General features: G+C 43.2%; 1 protein-coding gene across 1 annotated transcript in view; it reads left to right on the top strand.

Moving 5' to 3' along the window:
• The window catches only part of GSG1 (germ cell associated 1), a 114,099-nt gene that overhangs the window by 57,201 nt on the left and 36,629 nt on the right, over positions 1-20,269 (top strand). Inside the window, exon 4 of the mRNA XM_089687698.1 lies at positions 9,228-9,380. Coding sequence (XP_089543824.1) covers positions 9,228-9,380 — 153 coding nt within the window. The remainder of the gene's footprint in view (positions 1-9,227; positions 9,381-20,269) is intronic.

The raw sequence follows: 20,269 nt of genomic DNA, 5'->3' as shown, positions 1-20,269 counted from the left end.
CAGCAGATAAGAAGCTGGAGTGTCTTCTTAAGGCCTCCTTCTCCATGGCAGGTGCTGCTACACAGACAGCTGTGGCAGCTATTGGCATTTTCCAAAATCTTTCTGTGTCAAGCAACGGACTGGGAGACTGTCAATGCAGGGGTAATGCTTGGCCGAGGATTTGGAGGATGTTCCACGTGCTTTGTGTTTCGTGGTTGATGCTCTTAAGGATTCAATTCAGCAAATTTCTCGCTTGGCCCTCTTATCGGTACACATGCACAAGGTTTTGTGGCTGAAGAGTTGGTCAGCAGAACTGCAATGCAAAAAATTGTTGGCAGGTTTTCCCTTTCATGGGGAACGGCTGTTTTGGGATGATTTGGACAAATATATCCAAAAGATTTCAGGGGTAAAAGTATTCTTTTACCCTCTAAGAGGAAACTCAAACACCCTTCTTTTAAGGTGTCAGGGGCTTCGGTAGCTGGACCCTCATCTACCAGGCAGTCGTTTTTCACCACACACAGGTCCCAGCCTCCAGGGGTAGATCTCAGAATCAAAACCCAAGGAGGCCCTGGGTACAACAGTTATCTAACACAGATCCAAAGTCCGCCCCTTTATGAAGGGGCGCCTCCACTTGTTCGGATGGGGGGGAAGGCTTTTGAATTTTGTGGCCGCATGGAGGGCTCTAATCCAAGACAAATGGGTCATTTACACACTCTCTAGGGCACAGACTAGAATTTTGGGTATTTCCCTCTCCCCAGTTTCTAAGATTTATTTCAGGCACTCAATTGTCTATTGGCTAAAGAAGTAATCACGGAGGTTCCAGCAGGCGAAAGATTTCAAGAGTTTATTCAAACCTATTTACAGTCTCAAAACAAAATGGGGATGTAAGGCCATTTTGGACCTCAAGGGGCTAAATCAGTTCCTAATTGTCTGATCCTTTCGTATGGAATTGGTTCGGTCAGTAGTGGCTTCCCTACAGGAGGGATATTTTTTGGTGTCCATACACATCAAGGACTCATACCTGTGTGTACCGATATTCATTCCTCACCAAAGATTAATGCAGCATAAAAGTAGAGGCTCAGCATTTCCAGCTCATAGCACTACTGTTTGGGCTGGTCACGGCTTCCAGAGTTTTCACAAAAATTCTTGCTCCAGTGTTGGGGCTACACAGAACTTGGGAAGTATCGGTCACAGGTTATCTAGATGATCTCTTGCTCAGAAATCGCTTAGTGCCATATCTGAATCAGGATGTGGTGCTTACGATGCAGATCCTGGAACAGCTGTGCTGGGTGCTCAACCTCAAGAAGTCGGCCCTAGAACCAGTGCAAAGCCTGGAGTATTTGGGAATGGTCCTAGACACGGTTCAGGCAAAGGTATTTCTGCCTCCAGGGAAACATTGCGCCCTGAGGAATGAGGTTTGCAGTCTGGAGGCCAAGAGGTATCCTTCAATTCGCCTCTGTATGAGGTTGCTGGGGAAGATGGTGTCCTCATTCGAGGCTATTCCCTATGCTCAATTCCACTCCAGACTGCTGAAAATGTACATTCTGTCTGCTTGGAACAAAAAGATTCCGCCCCTGGATTACTGCATATCTCTTGTCTCCAGAGGTGCAGCAGAGCCTGAATTGGTGGTTGATGGTTATGAGTGAGTTCACAATTTGGAGAAGGGAAGATCCTTTCGGCCAGTGGAGTGGAAGTTGGTAACCACCAATGCAAGCCATTCAGTTTGGCAGGCTGTTCTGGAGGAGGCCACAGTTCAGGGAACATGGCTTTCACGGGAAAGGGTTCTTCCCATCAATGTTTTGGAACTTTGAGCAGTGAGGCTGGCTCTGTATTCTGACTCAGATTTTTGTGATAGCAATTTATCCCTTGTGAGACCTCTCTGCCTAGCCTGTATAAGCAGATATAATCACTGTGGACAATCCTTATGAGATAGCTGAACTCACCAATACTGTGTTCATCCAGAAGTTGCTTTATTCTGTACATGTGAAACAGGATACAGCAGAATGAATGGTTTCCAGTATTATGCGGTCAAAAGATGATACTTTCTGTAGCATACTATGCAGAATACATGTGTCCCTGTTACATGTGGACTGTTAGCTGCCTCCATGACACAGAAAGTGCTGAACTCAAGAAGAAGGGAGGAGCTTCATATACAAAGGAACTGTGTCAGAGATCTCAGGGAGGTAATATAAAACAAATGCATTACCAAATAAGGCCACTGGATGGCAGCATAACTAACTATAGAAATATCCATAGGAAATGGTACAAAGAATAAACTATATGAATTCTCATGTACATTAACATAAATATTAACTGTGTAACAGCATACTCCCTGTCTGGCATTGTAAATGTCACTATTTAAACCATAACGGTAGTTATACAATTGCAAATAAACAACAGCGCAATTTGCTTGATGTCTTGAAGACCTGAAAGACATAAAAAAGAGAACATGCATACAGTGCAACAATTATAACGTAAGGCTTCAAGTTGTATCAATTAAAGTTCAAGACACTTCCTTCTTGAAGTCACAGGTTGGATCCAGCAGCATACGCAAGCAAGTTCATTCTCCAAAGGGCAACAGCAGAACAAGTTCTGTGATAGGTCTGCTAAAAGTCTTTACAGTCCCTTGTCTTGCAACTTTCACCTCCACCTTGCGTACCTTGCCGTCATCACTAGGAATGCTCTTTACAATGAGTCCCATAGGCCACTCAATTCTTTCAGCTTGCTGGTCCTTCAGCAGAACAAGATCTCCAACTTTAATGTTAGGGTTCAGGCGTTGCCATTTTCTGCGTCCTTGCAGAGTAGAAATATACTCCATTCTCCAACGATTCCAGAAACGGTTGGAGAGGTGTTGTACTCGCTTCCACTGGTCATGGCACAGATTTCCTGTTTTAAAGTTTCCAGGTGGAACAGGAACGGACCCAAGCTTCTGGGTAAGTAGAGTAGCTGGGGTAAGGATAGTTGGGGTCTCTGGATCTGTAGAAACTGGAACAAGTGGTCTTGAATTGATTATGGCAGATGCTTCTGAGAAGATGTGAAGCTCTTTTCCCTGACTTGTAGCAAGGGAAGCTGAGGTGTAACAGCGTGGTATACTGATTCCATCTAAGGCATGCAGAGATTGTTTCCAGGACTCCCACTTTGGAAGCTTGTCTGTAGGCAGTGGAGCATCCCAATCTTTAATAGACTCTGAGAACTGTCTAAGTAAGGCTTTACCTTGTATGGTGATGGGAGCCACAAATCCCAATGGATCGTACAAGCTGTTCACCACTGACAGAACACCACGCTTAGTAAATGGTTTGTCTGCAGAGCCGACTTGAAAACCGAAGGTATCTTTTAATAAGTCCCACCGTAGGCCCAGACTTCTCTGTATAGGTGGCATGTCCATCCCAAGATTTAAATCTTTAAACCCAGTGGCATGATCGCCAGGTTGAAAGGCTTTCATAACAGCGACACTATTCGAGGCAATCTTGTGTAGTCTGAGGTTAGCCTCGGAAAGCATACCTTGTGTCCTTTGGAGCAGGTCTATGGCTTCTTCGTCTGTAGGTAAAGACTTAAGTCCATCGTCAACATAAAAGTCTCTCTCAACGAAGTGTCGAGCATCCGCACCATACTCCTTTTCTCCATCAAGGGCAGTCCTTCGTAAACCATATGTTGCAACAGCGGGTTAGGGACTATTTCCAAAAACATGTACCTTCATGCGGTATTCAATTATCTCATTGTCCATGTTGTTGTTACGGTGCCACAGAAACCTTAGGAGGTTCCTATGGTCTTCACGTACAATGAAGCAATGAAACATTTGCTCAATATCAGCAGTTATGGCAACTGGTTCTCTGCTAAATCTCATAAGTATACCTACAAGGTTGTTGGTTAGATTCGGGCCAGTGAGAAGAACATCGTTCAGGGATACGCCTTGATGCTTGGCACTGGAGTCAAATACTACCCTGATTTGTTTTGGCTTACGTGGATGATACACTCCAAAGAAAGGCAGGTACCAGCACTCATCGTGTCTTTGAAGTGGTGGTGCTGGTTCAGCGTGATCATTGTCAAAGATCCTTTTCATAAAAGCGATGAAATGTTCCTTCATTTCAGGCCTGTTCTTTAGTGTTCGTTGAAGTGAGTTGAATCTGGATAGAGCCTGTTCACGTTTGGTTGGGAGTGTGGCCCTTGCAGCATGAAGAGGTAATGGTGCGATCCAGCTGTTAGACTCATCCTGGAAGAATTCTTTGTCCATTATTTTGATGAACTGTCTATCTTCGACTGACAAGGCTATTTTGTTGTCATCACTTGTAGTACAAAACACTGTGGTACCTAGGTTGTCATCACAAAGAACAGGAGTAACATCAGGTACTTGGATGATGTCAAGAGGCTTCTCCTTTACTTCATAATGGTGAGGGCACTGTTTGAAGTGGGATGCACGTCCATTTCCCAACATGTAAGTTTTGAAGGAGTGGATCTGAGATGACATTCTGTCCAGGCATACATCGCCCACTATTACCCAGCCTAGGTCAAGTCTTTGTGCATAAGGGGCATCGTCAGGTCCATCGCATTGGTTGCGTACTTTATGTACTCTGAGAATGTCTCTTCCTAGCAGGACCAAGATTTCAGCACTCTTGTCCATCGCAGGAATCTCATCACCAAGGTGCCTTAAGTGAGGATGATGATATGCAGCTTCTGGAGTAGGAATCTCTTCTCTTTCATCTGGTATCTGATCACACTCAACTAATGTTGGGAGGGGTATGCCTTCTCCATCCTTGATATGAGAGACCATGAATCCATCGACCCTTCTGCCAAAGGTCTCTACACGACCAGAACAGGTTCTGAGAGTATACGGTGTGGCGTGACCTTCTAAGCCAAAGATCTCAAAGAATTTAGGCTTAACCAGAGATCTGTTGCTCTGTTCATCTATTATGGCATACTAGCAGCTTCCTCAGGATGATCCTTTGGGTATATCTTGACTAGGCATATCTTGGCACAGCATTTGTGATCCAGTCCCTCTCCACAGACTTCTGTACATGAAGAAGAAACATTACTTTTGGCTAGATCATGACTTTGTTGCTCCCCGCCATAATTTGAGACAGGGGTTGAGGTAGGTAGCTGCTGCGGGTTGTCTGGAAGTGGAGTAGGATGCATGGCTGTAACAAGTCTGCCACTACCGCATTCTGTGCACTTGATGACAACTTTACAGTCTTTAGCAAAGTGGTTATAAGAAGCACAGCACTTGTAGCATATTCCAAGTTTCTGGAGAATCTCCCTGAGCTCTTGTAAAGGCTTTGCCCTAAGCCCACGACATTTCTTAAGAGGGTGAGGCTTCTTGTGAATAGGACACTGACGATTAGGGTCTTTATCTCTGGCATCCACAATGCCTTGGTCAGTAGGTGAGGTTGTGGAGGGTGAGATGTCTGTCCTTTTAACAGATATTGCTCTAGTACAGTCTCTACGTTTAGCTGCTGTGTTATCATACCTTGATGATGATGAGGATGAAGCAGGCAAGTTTGGTTCACTGAAGCTGAAGCTGGGATCGTTTCTCGTCCAGGCTTGATCACTAATGAACCTGCAAAAGTATGAGAATGGAGGAAAGGATACGTTATAGTCTCTTTTGTACCTTGAGCCCTGTTGTGCCCATTTCTCTTGCAGGCCGTATGGCAGTTTAGACACCACTGGGTTGACACCATGAGCGGTGTCCAGGAAGCTTAGTCCAGATAGACGTGGGTCTGTCTTTGCCAACTCTAGCTCCATGAGGAGGTCACTTAGATCTTGGAGCTTGCGATAGTCTCTGTTTCCTATTTTTGGGAAGTTTTGCAGTCTCTTGAATAGAGCGCTCTCTATGGCTTCAGAGCTACCATAGGCTTGCTCAAGTCTTGCCCATGCAGCAACAAGACCTGCGTCTGGGTGGTCAACATGTACTGTTCTCAGTCTTTTAACACGATCTGCAGATTCTGGTCCCAGCCACTTTATGAGCAAATCAAGTTCTTCCTTAGTAGTAAGGTTGAGATCAGCAATAGCAGCCTTGAAGGTTGATCTCCAGGCCCTGTAGCTCTCTGGACAGTCGTCAAACCTTGAGAGGCTGGTGTTAATGAGCTCACGGCGAATCATATATCTGGCAAAGTCATTCAAATCTGATCTCTCACTCTTTGGTGCCAAAGTAACTTGTGGAACCCCTTGGGTGTGAAAGTTCTCTGGTGATGTAGGGTGAGGTTTACCAGGGTAAAATGATGTTGCATGAGCGTTTAACTGTGGTGTAGTCTCTAAGGCTTGTGCTGGCTGTGGCTTGAGCTGCGACTTGTCACTGGAAGTCACCTTGTTGTTGGCAGGAGTTGATGTGGTTTGCTGCATAGATGTACTTGTGTTGTAGATTTGAAGAGGCTTAGGCATATGGAGCTGAGAGGTCTCTGTGTTGAGAGTCAGAACAGTAATGTTAGTAGAAGGTACAGTAGATGACTCTGTATCTTCGCACATGTTGTGCTTTAATACGTATTCACTGGTGCGTTCAACTGGATCTTCCAGTTCTGCTGGGATAAGGCAGTCTGAATTAGTACTTTGTCCCATTGCTTGTTCAAGGACTTTCAGTCTTGCTAGGGAAGCTGCTTCCTCCCCTTCCATCTGCAGAACCTTTATTTGGGAATCTGCCTCTGCTTGTTGAGAAGCCATTTGTGCTTGGAGAGCTTTGCTTTTAGCTTCCATCTCTGCTTGCTGAGCTTTGCTTTTAGCTTCCATCTCTGCTTGCTGAGCTATCATCTCTGCTTGTTGAGCTATCTTGCGTGCTTCTACCTCTGCTTCCTTTCTGGTAAAAGAGCTTTGCGCCTTTTTTGATTCAGCATCAGCGCGGGCCTCTATTAGCTTATCGCTTAATGTCCAACTTCTGGAGCGAGAGGATCTAGAAGAAAGTGCAGTGCGCTTGGTTGAGGTGGATCTGTGAGATCTGGTCTCCTGCAGTTGAGTAATGCGGAGTTCTACTTTAAACTTAGCATTTTGCACTGCAAGATCCCTTTGTTGGTTTAGTGCATCGGTCCTGGTCAGTTCTGCTGAAGAATCCTCTATATTAGAGTCCTGCAAGAAAGCTGAGTATTTTACAGACAGCCGCTGGTAGCGTTCATACGCAGCAGATAGGCGATTTATAGAGTCTCTTAATTCAGCTGGTTGATCATTAAAGTGTGACAAAACTGACATGCATTGTGAAGTTCGGTCCCAGAGGTCTGACAGATTACTGGAGAACTCATCTCTAGTGGCTTCATAGTTTTCCCTGAGTTTCTGTGTTGGTTTTATTGTACGTTTGGGTTTTATGCTCTGTTCGGGAATGTCTGCAGAATCTGTTCCCTGTATGTCTGCTGGTTCAGAGGAATGATGTATCTGCGTTGGTTCGGCCATAAAGGAGTGTTCAGAGCCTTGTCTAGACATTTTTTACTGTTCTGCAAAAATTGGTACTGTCTCTTTAAGAAGACGAATAGCAGCTTAGACAGGTGGGGTAACACAGTTCAATGCAGAGAAATAGTTTTCAACATTCACATGAAGTGCAGTAAGCTTGTGCGACCATGTGCTTTGCAAGATGGCGGATGGCACTGAGCTTGATTGCAGATTAGGCACACACATATACACAGCAGGCTGTAGGGATTCTATGCATCTTTTGACTATTCTGACTCAGATTGTTGTGATAGCGATTTATCCCTTGTGAGACCTCTCTGCCTAGCCTGTATAAGCAGATATAATCACTGTGGACAATCCTTATCAGATAGTTGAACTCACCAATACTGTGTTCATCCAGAAGTTGCTTTATTCTGTACATGTGAAACAGGATACAGCAGAATGAATGGTTTCCAGTATTATACGGTCAAAAGATGATACTTTCTGTAGCGTACTATGCAGAATACATGTGTCCCTGTTACATGTGGTCTGTTAGCTGCCTCCATGACACAGGAAGTGCTGAACTCAAGAAGAAGGGAGGAGCTTCATATACAAAGGAACTGTGTCAGAGATCTCTGGGAGGTAATATAAAACAAATGCATTACCAAATAAGGCCACTGGATGGCAGCATAACTAACTATAGAAATATCCATAGGAAATGGTACAAAGAATAAACTATATGAATTCTCATGTACATTAACATAAATATTAACTGTGTAACAGCATACTCTGAGATATTGGATATCCAGGCTTCAAGGTTTGCCTGTAAGGATTCAGTCGGACAATGCCACAGCATCAACCACCAGGGTGGCAGCAGGAGTCAAGGTGCCCAAAAGGAGGTGAACTATATTCTGACCTGGGCAGAGAGATACTGTATGTTCAAAGTCTGTCAGCAGTGTTCATTCCAGGGGTGGAAAATTGGCAGGCAGATTATTTCAGTAACCAGCAGTTGATTCCAGGGGAATGGCTTTGCATCCTCATGTTTTCAAGGAAGTCAGCCAGCAATGGGGTTGCCTGGATCTAGATCTCTTGGCATCCAGGTTCAACAACACGTTCGATCTTTTGTGTCCAGGGTAAGGGACCCTCTCACAGCAGGGGTAGACGCCTTAGTGATACCTTGGAACCAGTTCTTACTGATTTATGCCTTTCCTCTGATCCAGCTGCTGGCACATCTCTTATGCAGGATTCGGAAGGAGTCTATTCCAGCTATACTGATTGCTCCAGCCTGGCCCAGGAGGGCCTGGTACACGGACATAATGAAGATGGCAGTAGACGGGCAGTGGGCCCTGCCGTATCTGCAAGACCTGTTGTCTCCAGGTCCTATATTGCACCTAGCTTTACAGTCATTAAATTTGACAGCATGGCTATTGAAATATAGATTCTGAAAGATAGGGGAGTGTTGGATTCTGTCATCCCCATCTTGTTGTGTGCTAGAAAGGAAATTTCCTGGAACATGTATTACAGAACCTGGAAGTCTTACATTGCCTAGTGTGAGGTTCACAAATGGCACCCACGAAAGTATGTGATTGGTAGTATTCTGTTGTTTCTTCAAACAGGGTTGCAGAAGAATTTGGCTGTTGATACCATTAAGGGCCAGGTTTCAGCATTAGCTATTTTATTAGGCAGTAATGCATACAATTGTGTTATGAATCATTCATACAGCCAAAAACCTTTCAGGCAAAATTAAGCCATTCATGGATGGATATATTTGCTAGTTTTTTTTAAATAATTTTTATTATTGCTAAATGTTATTGTATACTTTTAACAGGCAGCTGGATCCATGAAACACATTTTGCATTATTCACTTCTAATGCTTAACAAAATTATGCTTTTTTATTTACCCATTTTAGGAATTCTATGGCTGTCCTTGGGTTCTGAGCTGATGTACATTACACTATTGGTAATTAGCTTTGGGCTTCTGCTACTGGAAATTTTATACACTGGGAATCCTGTATGTGGAATGAAGCTCAATGCATTTGCAGCAATGTCCTCAGTACTTTCAGGTAATGATATTTTATAACATTGTAAAAGTGACATTAAACTGAGCAAATGAAATGTGTATTAGGGACTCTTTAATAACTGGCATAGTACCACTGAATTGGCGAAAGGCCAATGTGGTTCCTTTATTTAAAAAGGGGTCAAAGTCTTTACCAAGTAAATATAGACCTGTTAGTTTAACTTTTATAGTTGGGAAGATGTTGGAAAATTTAATTAAAGATCACATAGATGAGTTCTTTCTGAAAAAAAAAAATATTTAAAAAAACAGACAGCATGTATCCATGAAAGACAGAAGTTGTCAAACAAATCTGATTTCTTTTTATGAAGAGGTGAGCAAAACCTTGGACAGAGGGGTGGTGGTGGACGTGGTATACTTGGATTTTGCAAAAGCATTTGACACAGTTCCCCACACACGGGTAATGTGTAAGTCTACAGGCTTGGAAAAATCAGTTTGTAAATGGATAACAAAATTGGCTAAAAGGTCGTATTCAGAGAGTAGGGGGTAATGATTCATACTGTGAATGGTCTAGGGTTGTTAGTGGTGTACCCAAAGGTTCAGTTTTGGGAATTCTTACTTTTTGCTATATTTATAAATGATATAGGATCTGGGATTAAAGTACCATTTCAGTCTTTGCAGATGACACCAAGCTATACAGTGGAATAATGTCCTTACAGGATGTCTCCAACTTACAAGCCGACCTCAATGCACTGTTTAATTGGGCAACTATGTGGCAAATGAGGCTTAATGTTGATAAATGTAAAGCTATGCATGCAACATACATACTAGGGGGGTACAACTGGAGGAATAAATGGTGGAGAAGGATCTGGGAGTTCTGGTAGATCATAAGCTTAATAATAGCAAGCAATGCCAAGCTGCGGTTTCTAAAGCGCACAAAATCCTTTCTTGTATTAAGAGAGGTATAGACTCCAGAGAGAAAGATATAATTTTGCCCCTGTACAAATTGTTAGTAAGACCTCATCTGGAATATGCAGCTCAGTTTTGGGTACCGGTTCACAAAAAGGATGCCAGGGAACTGGAGAAAATGCAGACAAGGGCAAGCAAAGAGGCATGGAGGAGATCAGCTATGAGGAACGATTAAAGGAACAGAATGTATTCTCTCTTCAAAAAAAGAGATTAAGGGGGGATATGATCAACATATATAAATACATAGGAGGTCCATATAGTGAACTTAGTGTAGAATTATTCACCCTGAGGTCATCACAGAGGATAAGGGGGCACTCTCTACGTCTGGAGGAAAAGAGATTTAATCTTAAAAATAGAAAGGTTTCTTCACAGTGAGAGCTGTGAAAATGTGGAATAGACTTGCTCAAGAGCTGGTTCTGGCCAACTCAGTAGATTGCTTTAAAAAAGGTCTGGATTCTTTCCTAAATGTACATAGTATAACTGAATACTAACATTTATAGGTAAAGTTGATCTAGGCAATATCTGATTGCCTCTTGGGGCATAAGGATACCCACTTCAGAAACTATTCAAAGCTTAAAGCTGAACTCCAGGCAAAGAGCTAAATACTCAAAGTGCATATATGGCAGGTGTCTTACTTGCCAAAGCTTTAGTATTTCTGACCATCCAGTCCTGCGAGAGTCAGGTAACCTGACATTTTTCTGCTGCAGTTAAACAATAAAGCTAGCTCACCTTCTTGCCTCCAGACTGTGATTGGACAATGACTAAGCATCATTAACCCATCACATTGTTACTTGTTTTTCCTCCTATCAGAATGTTCCTTGTCAGAACTTGTGTATGCAGCACACCTGATTGCCCAAACTGCTACCCTTGCCTGTCCCAGTCCAAGTGCTTTTGTGCAGGGGATTAGAAGAAGCTGATGACCAGTTACATTCAGGAGCTTAACCCCTTGGCTCCGGCGCCTCCCGGCCTTTTAAGGGTTTCAGAAGCTGGGAGGCAGGGCAGGGTGGTTTTAGGGTCATGTAACCGCCGTGATTCGCTGCCACGGCGGTCACATGATCAGGAAAGTTTCCGATCGAAAGTGGAGATCGGGACCTTTCCGTCACTACCAGACATGTGTGCTGGGAGCGCTCAGGGCATGCGCTCTCAGCACATATGTTTTTCTTAATTGCACGCAAATGTGCGGCCGCTTGGCTTCAAGACTCAGATGCTGGGAGGCCGCACATTTGCGTGTGGCCAGTGCGAAGAGGTTAAATTAGTTGAATAGAAAAAAAATATATTATTTTTAATTAAAACATGTTTTTTTACACCTGCATGGAGATAAGCTTGAATCTGAACTAACAATGTATCGCTCATAATTGCTGTTTGCATTCTTTGTTATTCTTGTCCATAACAACCAATCAACTTCCAGCTGCCATTTCTACAGTTTTTAACTTGAATTTGAAACAAGGACTTTGGCTGGTTACTGTGGCCAAGAAATATTCTTGTTAGCACATTCTTGTAAGCCCATTAGTGTTTTAGAGCAAGGTATTGTTCGCCTGGCTAGTTCAGTATACTGACAAAGTTCCCTGAACTGTAGTTTATTATTGGACAATGATTTTATATACTTATTTACTTGATTTTAATTACTGTCCCTAAGATCTGAGTACCTTATCTTGTTCCTTTCATGTAAAACAAGCTTTTGGAATGACAATAAGTTAGCATTATCCTTTTGATATCACTGTAGTAGGGAGTATTGAATTCCTTAGGTATTAAAACAGTTGTAAATCCCAAACAATCTAAAACATTAAAGCCTCCTAAACAAAATGTAATAGTTAAATGTGTTTTTTTTTATTTTTATAAAAGCTACATTATCTCAAAAATATATGCTGATCCTTCCTTGTGTTGGCAATGATCTACAGTCTCATTGTAACATTGCAGTCACATTAGGCATAACAACACTTCAATAGAAATTAAATCCACACACAATTTACTTGATGTTCCAGCACCCAGTGCCAATGGTCACCATAATAAATAGAGGGGTGAATCTCCCCAGCAGGGACACTCTTTCAAAAACAAAAAAGTAGGCCTTTATACATACTCCAACGTAGTGTAACTGTGAAGAAAAAGTCAGAATAACACTAAGTTATAGAAAGGCTGACTGCAGGCCAATAAAAACCTGTGGTTGTGTCCAGGATGGGAAGTATGTACAGTATGTCCCAGATTTGGGTAGTTTACTTAACCTCCTTGGCGGTATTCCCCAGTGTAGCTCGGGGTAAAATTTCAGTACCAAGAGCGGTAACCCCGAGCTACACTCGGGCTTACCATGCGACGTTGCTCAGGGAGTCCCTGCAGCACTTACCTTGTCCTTCGCTCCCGCGATGTGTCCCCTGCAGCGTCCCCGGCCATCTCCTCCGGCCGATGCCGGCATCCGGCTTCCGTGTTCGGGTCCCTGTGACGTCGGGACGTACGGGCGCCAGAACCGGCGGCAAATTTGAAATTTTTAAAAAGTGTCATTTTTTAAAAAATGATTATTATATACTAAAACATTGCTGTTTCAATGCATTTCACATATATTTTGTCCCTACTGCTTTGTCCTGTGCCCTGCCTGCATTTTGACTGTTCTTTCTGCCTGGAAACTTAGAAAAGTCCATGGCGTCCAAAAAGCGTCCCTTTATGTCAAAAGCGGTTGTAGACCAGCTAGAGAACAGCGATAGTAAATCAGAACCACTTGCAGAATTGAGTGATAATGATTCATGGGGACATTCGTCATCAGACACTGAAAACGATTTTGTGACTTTGCTCAGCGATGTGCGAATTTGCCTCTGTATTTCAAATTTCAGTGTTTTTGGTTTGATTATATTATTGAATTAAATATATTATTATTATATTATTATTTTTTTTTATTATTTATTAAATTATAATTTATGATTTCGTGTTTCAAGTTTTATCATATCCGGAATGTTTACTAGACTCTTGTTCAGACAGATTTCAGTGAGTTATTCCTAAAAATTACAGCCTACAATAAAAAACTACATATTTCCATGCAAAAAAATGGTACCGCTTTCAGCACAAAAAATCGGAAATAATCATACCGCCAAGGAGGTTAAAGAAGAATTCCAGGATGGACAAAAGAAATCACCCATTAGTACACCCCCCTGCACAAAACGCTAAACAGTTAATACATTTGTGAAAATCCTTACCATTTAGGAGAAATGTCTAATTTGAATTTTCATGACCTCACTTCGGTAATTCAAAAGATAACAGCATCTGCCCTTCCAAGGAGGAGGTATAACAGCAGGGATTACATCATATCCTCTCCTTTCTGCAGTAAAAGGAAACTACAGTTCCCATCATCCACAGGGAATTGTACTGAGTGTGGGTGGGTACACTGGGCCTGTACATGTTGAATGTGTCTGAGAGTCTTGGTTCGTCCACCATTGCTTCCTGGAGAAAGGACTACAGAAGGGATGTGCCAAGACCAGTGGCTGGGGGAATAGGAGGCATAGCAGCCACTGGTCTTACAAACAGGAAACCAAAGACAATTAATGGTTTGATTTGAAAGTGAATAGGCTATTTCAAAGCAACTACTAAGTGAACCAGAAGATGGATGACATTTACAGTGAAGGTAGGAAATCAGCAACAAGGACATGTAAAGACATTTTTGCCCAGTGTTCTGCTTTAATATATATATATATTTTCTATTAGGTAGGAGAGCAGAGGTTTTTTGGAGCTGGATGATTAGGCAACATGTCCAGCTGAAGTGGGGCTTTTTGTTTTGGGCTCTATGTAAACTCCCAGCCTACTCAGGGATTTTCCTCCACCCTGGAACTAGTTTCTGGACATGTCAAACAGAGGAGAACTGGACCAAAGCTGGCCATAGACAGATCAAAATTTGGCTGGTTGAGCAGGAACCAGCTTAATCAACTTCAGTACAACCAGCCAGCCATTTTTTTTGTACGATTACTCCCGCCGGCTGTAGTGGGCAGCAGTAATCATTGTATTCTGATGGTGGGAAAACATCCCCATGTCAAAATAAAATAGCGCAGCAGGAGGGATTCCCCATCAACATATTCAGTGTTGATGGGGGAATTAAGTGATTTCATGGTTGAAGGAAAGAAAATTGCTTAATGTATGGTCAGCCTAATTGTGGTAAACATACTGTTCTAGTTTGGTGAGACTTAGCTTGTGTGGTGAGGACTTTTATTGCAGAACATTAGATGTGTAGCACTACCCCCTTAGGAGTCACTAGAAGATTTGGGTCCCCCTATAATCCTGCACAGCCAGGCATTATACAACCTCATAAAAGATTGCATCCAGAGTCAGAAATCAGTCCTTGAACTTTGGTTTTGTTGTTTTATTTAGGGGATTTGAACTGGGATGGGGTTAGGGGTATACAGGATGCCCGAGGGAACTGATGAACTAAGGACAACTTCCTGGAACTATTTACAAGCCTTCTCTGCAGCACAGTCTCTGTTGGAGAGCTAGCCAGTGTCTCTTTAGTGTACCACCCCAGATCCAAGATGAACTTCTCCTCTTCACCCAACAATCTGGAGGTATCCCTGAACCGGGGATCTGGTTTCTGCCACTTTAAGAGATAGACAATCACTGGTAGGTGGCTAATCTGGTTTTCCACCAGAGTGCTCCTTCCCCTATCCACCCAGGGAGTGTACTTGTACTCACTTAAATCCTCTCCTGTACTGCTGGTGGGTTGATGGCTGCTACCAGACTTATCAGCTGGGCCGCTCCTTCCCTGCCATACAGGTGGTCCTCTCTCAGGGGGCTGGGGAGCTCTGAGCTTTCCTAATTTCCAGCTTCAGGCCTGCAGGTAGGTCCCATCTCACTGAGCCTCCTCGCAGCCTCCTTCTTTCAGCCTCACATCATCTCTACTGTCTTCCAACCAAACTCTCCTGCAGAGCAGGCTCCAACACTTTTAAGGGTGTCCCAGCCTCTTTCCAACCTCCTGTTGCGTATTGGCTAGGATCCCTCAAGAGTGCCTCGAGCCACTCCTCAGATCCACCCACTGCCTCTAGGGCCTTCCTCCAAAGTCCTAGAGCAGGGGGAAATTCCAGAGTGGCTGGCCTGCAGAGCCTCTCAGCCCTGACCACAATTTGACCCCATTCTGGCTATTACACCTGGGCTGATGCTCAGCCCCTGTCTAAGCATTTGAGTCTAGCCCCCCCCCCCCCCAGCTAAATAAGCATTGGTAGATTTTTTTTTTTTAGGTTTGTTAGCCAGGGACCCTGTAGCCTGTGGCAAGTTTTTTTTTGTTTTAATTTTGTTTTCTGTTTTTGCTCTTATGTATAGTGTCTATTTGGTCTTTCAGCGATAGCTGTTTGCTAAGCCTATTTAAAGTGTGAATTCATCCAGGAGGCACACACACCCTGTTCCTGGGCTTATCCCTAACAGTACAAACCCACTATTTCCACCTGATTTAATTTATAGAAAAAAGGATTTATTTCTCTAAAACTGACATCCCAACATTGTCAACTCTGCCTGTCCCCCTACTCTGTATGTTCCTCTTCATGTTCATATATTGATTTATTTCCCAGCAAAATAAGGCTGCAGGCTTGAATCCCAAGTATCTGCCAGCAAACTGTGTACAGCTAAAGGACAATTGAAAGATGTAGCTTTGGAGCTACGTTAGTAGGAACTGACAATCCAGCTATCACGTACCTGGTGTTAGAGGCCAATGGAGAGAGGGCTTCCCTTGCGGCTAAGTTCCAGACTCCCCTGGATATGGGACAGAAGGAGTCAGGCCCAAAGTAGCACAGGTCACCTGTAGAAGTGCTTGTCAGAGGTACACCCAAGAGCACAGCTGATGCACTGGAATGGTGTCTGCAGACAGGTGGCGCCCATGAGAGGTATGCAGACCTTCAGGATAGCAGAGGACCACAGAGTAGTTGGTTCAAAGCCAAGGTCAGATGCTGGGTGGAGATTGGAGCAGACGTAGTCAATAGAATAGCCGGGATCATACACAGGAAAGCAAGTGAGAATATCTATTAGCAAAGCCGAGGTCAGATCAGGAGAGCAGGTGAGAATATCTATTAGCCAAGCCGAGGTCAGATCAGGAGTCAGGCAGAAAAGACAGGTCCAGGAACAAGCCAAATTGGTAACAGTAGATCACAGTAGCAAGGGAACATGGACAAAGGTACTGGGGAGCCAGAGATCAACCAGCAATCTGAGGGAGTGATGGGCTTCCTTATAAAGGCTGTCTGGCACCAAACTGAGCTAATGCGGGCATAACTATGTGCCAGTGTGTATGCATGTTCCAGCTCGTGTCTGTGCGCCAATGCGCATAGATTTTTGCCAGCGTGCATTTCTGCAGCCATGCAAAGTACTGGCAGGAATGCCAGATCTCCAAGTACCTCTGCTGTGGACAGAGCCCTGACACCAGCAGCTGCCCCTGCAAGAATTGTAGGGAATGATGTCACAGGCTGTAATAAAAGCTGTTTCTCGCTACAAAAACAATGTAACAGGAAAAAAAATAATAATGCTAGGATATGATCCAGAGGGGAAGGGAGAAGTTTAGGTTAAATCTGTGCAATGCCTAGATTCTATGTGCACCAGTTTTAGTAAATCTCCCCCTTTGTTTTCACAATAGCTCTAGAAGTATGTGTGTGAGATGATTTTTTTTGCAATCGTTAAGGCACATTCAAACAGGCGATCAAGCCCTGTCCCCAGAGCCTCTGGCAGATGCATGTGCATCCACCTCGGCACTGCGTGTAGGCAGCCCACAGACATTGATGCACACGCAGCATCTGCATGAACACAAAGTTTGACATGTGGACCAGCGGCTCTGCACAGAGGATGGGTTTAAACACCTGACTGAATGAGCCCTTAAAATTGAAGGCCAGGCACTACATGGATGCCAGGGAAAACAAGTACCTCCCTATTACCTGGTGGATACTTTAAATGTGCTTATTCCAGGCCCAGAAAATTGAGTTTTTATTGCTTCTGTGTGCAAGAAAAAGAAACAGCTTAGGTATATTGTAATTAAAATAAAGAATATGTATATTCTTTATTTTCCTTCCACATTGAGAGTATCTGTTACTGTAAGTCACTATCCATTCCTAAGGCTTGAGGAGAATTAAAGGATAAGTTCACCTTTGAAACATGTTACATGTTCCACCTGGTTTTAGGTAACATGTTCCCATAGCTGCAGCCGTGCCTGCTGCCCCCCCCTCCCTCTGAAAGATAGTACTGGGAGAAGTTTCCCATACTACCTGTCAGATTTGAAAACAGAGCGGCCGTGCGGGACTCCGCCCATGCAGGTCACCTCACTCATTCACAGAGTTCCTTGAATGAGTGCCCACAAGTCCCGGCAGTCTTAGTGGTTGTCGGCTTGTAGTTTTCAATGAACTACCAAGGTGCTGTGGAGCACGTTGGTAGTTTATTGAAGCATCCTGTCAGAATATCTGCTTGCCTACACATCCCGTATGTCAAGCAGATATTCAGACAGGTCTGCAGGAGACCTGCATGGTATCAGCAATCTGCTGAGTGCTGGTGCAATGCTTTACAGACTCCTGCAGACAAAAATAATAATGCACATTTTATTACCTGAAAAATTCTCTGTGGCATGGATTTAAGTATCGACAAACAGTATTCTTCATCAATCCGGCTCCAACTTTCTTTTATTGCAGTTGCCAAATCAGCTTTACAGGTTGGAGCCTTGTCATAGACCATTTTCTTTAATTTACACCACAGATTTTCAGTTGGATTGAGGTCCGGACTATTTGCAGGCCATGCCATTGACATTATGGCCCTGATTTACTAAGAATAGAGTCTACCAGTAGACGCTGAACATTCAGGCAGACTCAATTCAAAAAGTCTAGACCTGTCAGTCTTCTGAAAGGCGTCTAGCAAACTCATTGAAAAGCGTCTACTTGTAGACTCTTTCCTCTTAGTAAATGTGGAATTGTGTCAGGCACATTTTTAGGTGCAATACCGGATATGTTCACTAGATGGTGCACAACCGCGGGCTTTGGCATTTTTCTGTTTGCATATGAGAATGCTTAGAATGTAAAATAAAAAGTACACCTATATATTTTTTTTTTTTTGTTTTTTTGCTGTTTCTCCAAAATGATCAGACAACTAATGCATTAATGAATGCCATACATTCTATTTTGTAATGTTAAACATTTTCACACTTATATCTTAAATAATTTGGAATGTCTAGTTCTAAGTTCCCAATATAATGATATAGCTTCCTTCTCTTTAATCATGTAACTATTCTATGTTAAGGTATTAATGCGCATGGGTTATACACATCACACATCTGGGGGTGCAGCGGTATGCTGGCAGCTATGGGTTAGTCATCCAGCTCCATCCATCCATCAGGGTGGATGCCAAAATGGTCCTGGGGAGGAATTAGCTCAGCCACAGGAGCCAGAAAGGTGCTGAATAGTGTAGTACACCCGCTTTATCATTTTTAAACAATGTAACTATTCTACATTGGAGCTCAAACTCTGTCTCCCACAGTGGCTTAGTGGTTAGAACTCAGAACTTACAACACTTGGGTCATGGGTTCTAATCCCAGTCATGGCTGCATCACAGTTTGCATGCTTTCCCTGTATGGATGTGTTTCTGCCAAAACTCCAAAAACATCCAGTTAGGTTAATTTGGCCTAGTACATGGTGGTGTTTCTGTCCTTAGATTAGAATCTCCTTGACATTTATGAATGTTAAAAAAATGGAGATCAATTTTCTGGGTTGTGTCAGTGACAGTAATATTGATCAATCAATTAAGATTTTGCCTAATGACTACAAAGTGGAAAGGGGCTGAATCTTACCTGCATCCTGTTCTTCTGACAAGTTGGAAATGTGCAAGTTTCATGCTGTGTATATTTTATTGAAACTTTTTTTTATCTTCTTTTAAACCTGTCTCCTTAAACAACTTGACCCCCTCCCCCACCCCATCATCACCTGTCCCATATGCAAATCTATGGATCACTGCCCCACTCTTTTTAACTATTTATTTACTGATCAAGTGAATGTGTCTCATTTTCTATCAGCTGCAGCTCAGACCTCACATTATTATACGATTGCTGATTGTATCTCACCAATAGTCTGATTGAATTCACAATTCCTGGTCAGTCCCACTCCCTTACCTCTAATAATCCCTAGGATCAGTTCACACTACATGTGTTTCAGTTGCTTTTTAAGCATCACAAAAAAGGTTATATGGTTGTCAATGTCATAGTTCACATCAGCGCTTGCATTTTCAGTGCATTGCAGGTGCTGTAAACAAAGTTGACCACGCTGCATTGTTTATGCACAGAACTGTACTGGAACACATTGAAACGCCCTTGAATGTACTAAAACGCACATGTCCCTAATTAAATTGAATAAAAAGAAAGTAGAAAAAACTAACTGGATCCAAAAATGCAATGCAACGTGTCCAAAATGCATCCAAAATGTACTGGAACACACTAAACATGCATGCCAAAAGGGCATGCAAAAACGCATCAGGAACACATCTAGACTGTTTCTATAGTGTGAACTGGCCCTTAGAACTTGTTCACACCATTGGTGGTGCAGAAACGCATGCATGAACACACATTTTCCAGCACAGCAAAGAAATGCAATTGCCTTTGCAAATGTGTGCAGGTACCATGATGAAAACGTAATTGCACATACACACGTCTATTAAAAACAGACCCATTCACAGCCACCAAAACACATGGCACCACACTACTGTGCGGTTAGGTGCAACACACTTTAAAAATATTATGCCTGCAGTATTTTTGCATGTTCCCACACGTTAGGCAGCCCATTGAAATTAATGAGCTGAGGAAAAAAACAGTAAAAAATGCCCCATTCCCACAGGTCCTCTGGCCTGTACAGCATGATTGAGTGGGTTGTTCATGTGGCTAGAGCCACCTGTTACACTATGGGGACACAGCAGCTGTATGAACACAGGTTTTAATCTGACAGGTGTCAAGGCATGGGGAAGTGGCCCTGAATGCTCAGTGTCTGTGTTCAGGGCTGTACA

Source organism: Staurois parvus, unplaced genomic scaffold (genome assembly GCF_062004578.1).
Source record: "Staurois parvus isolate SC_StPar_1 unplaced genomic scaffold, SC_StPar_1.0 ptg000436l, whole genome shotgun sequence".
NCBI lineage: Eukaryota > Metazoa > Chordata > Amphibia > Anura > Ranidae > Staurois > Staurois parvus.
The sequence above is the reverse complement of the archived record's forward strand: the minus strand, read 5'-3'. Positions and strand labels throughout refer to the sequence as shown.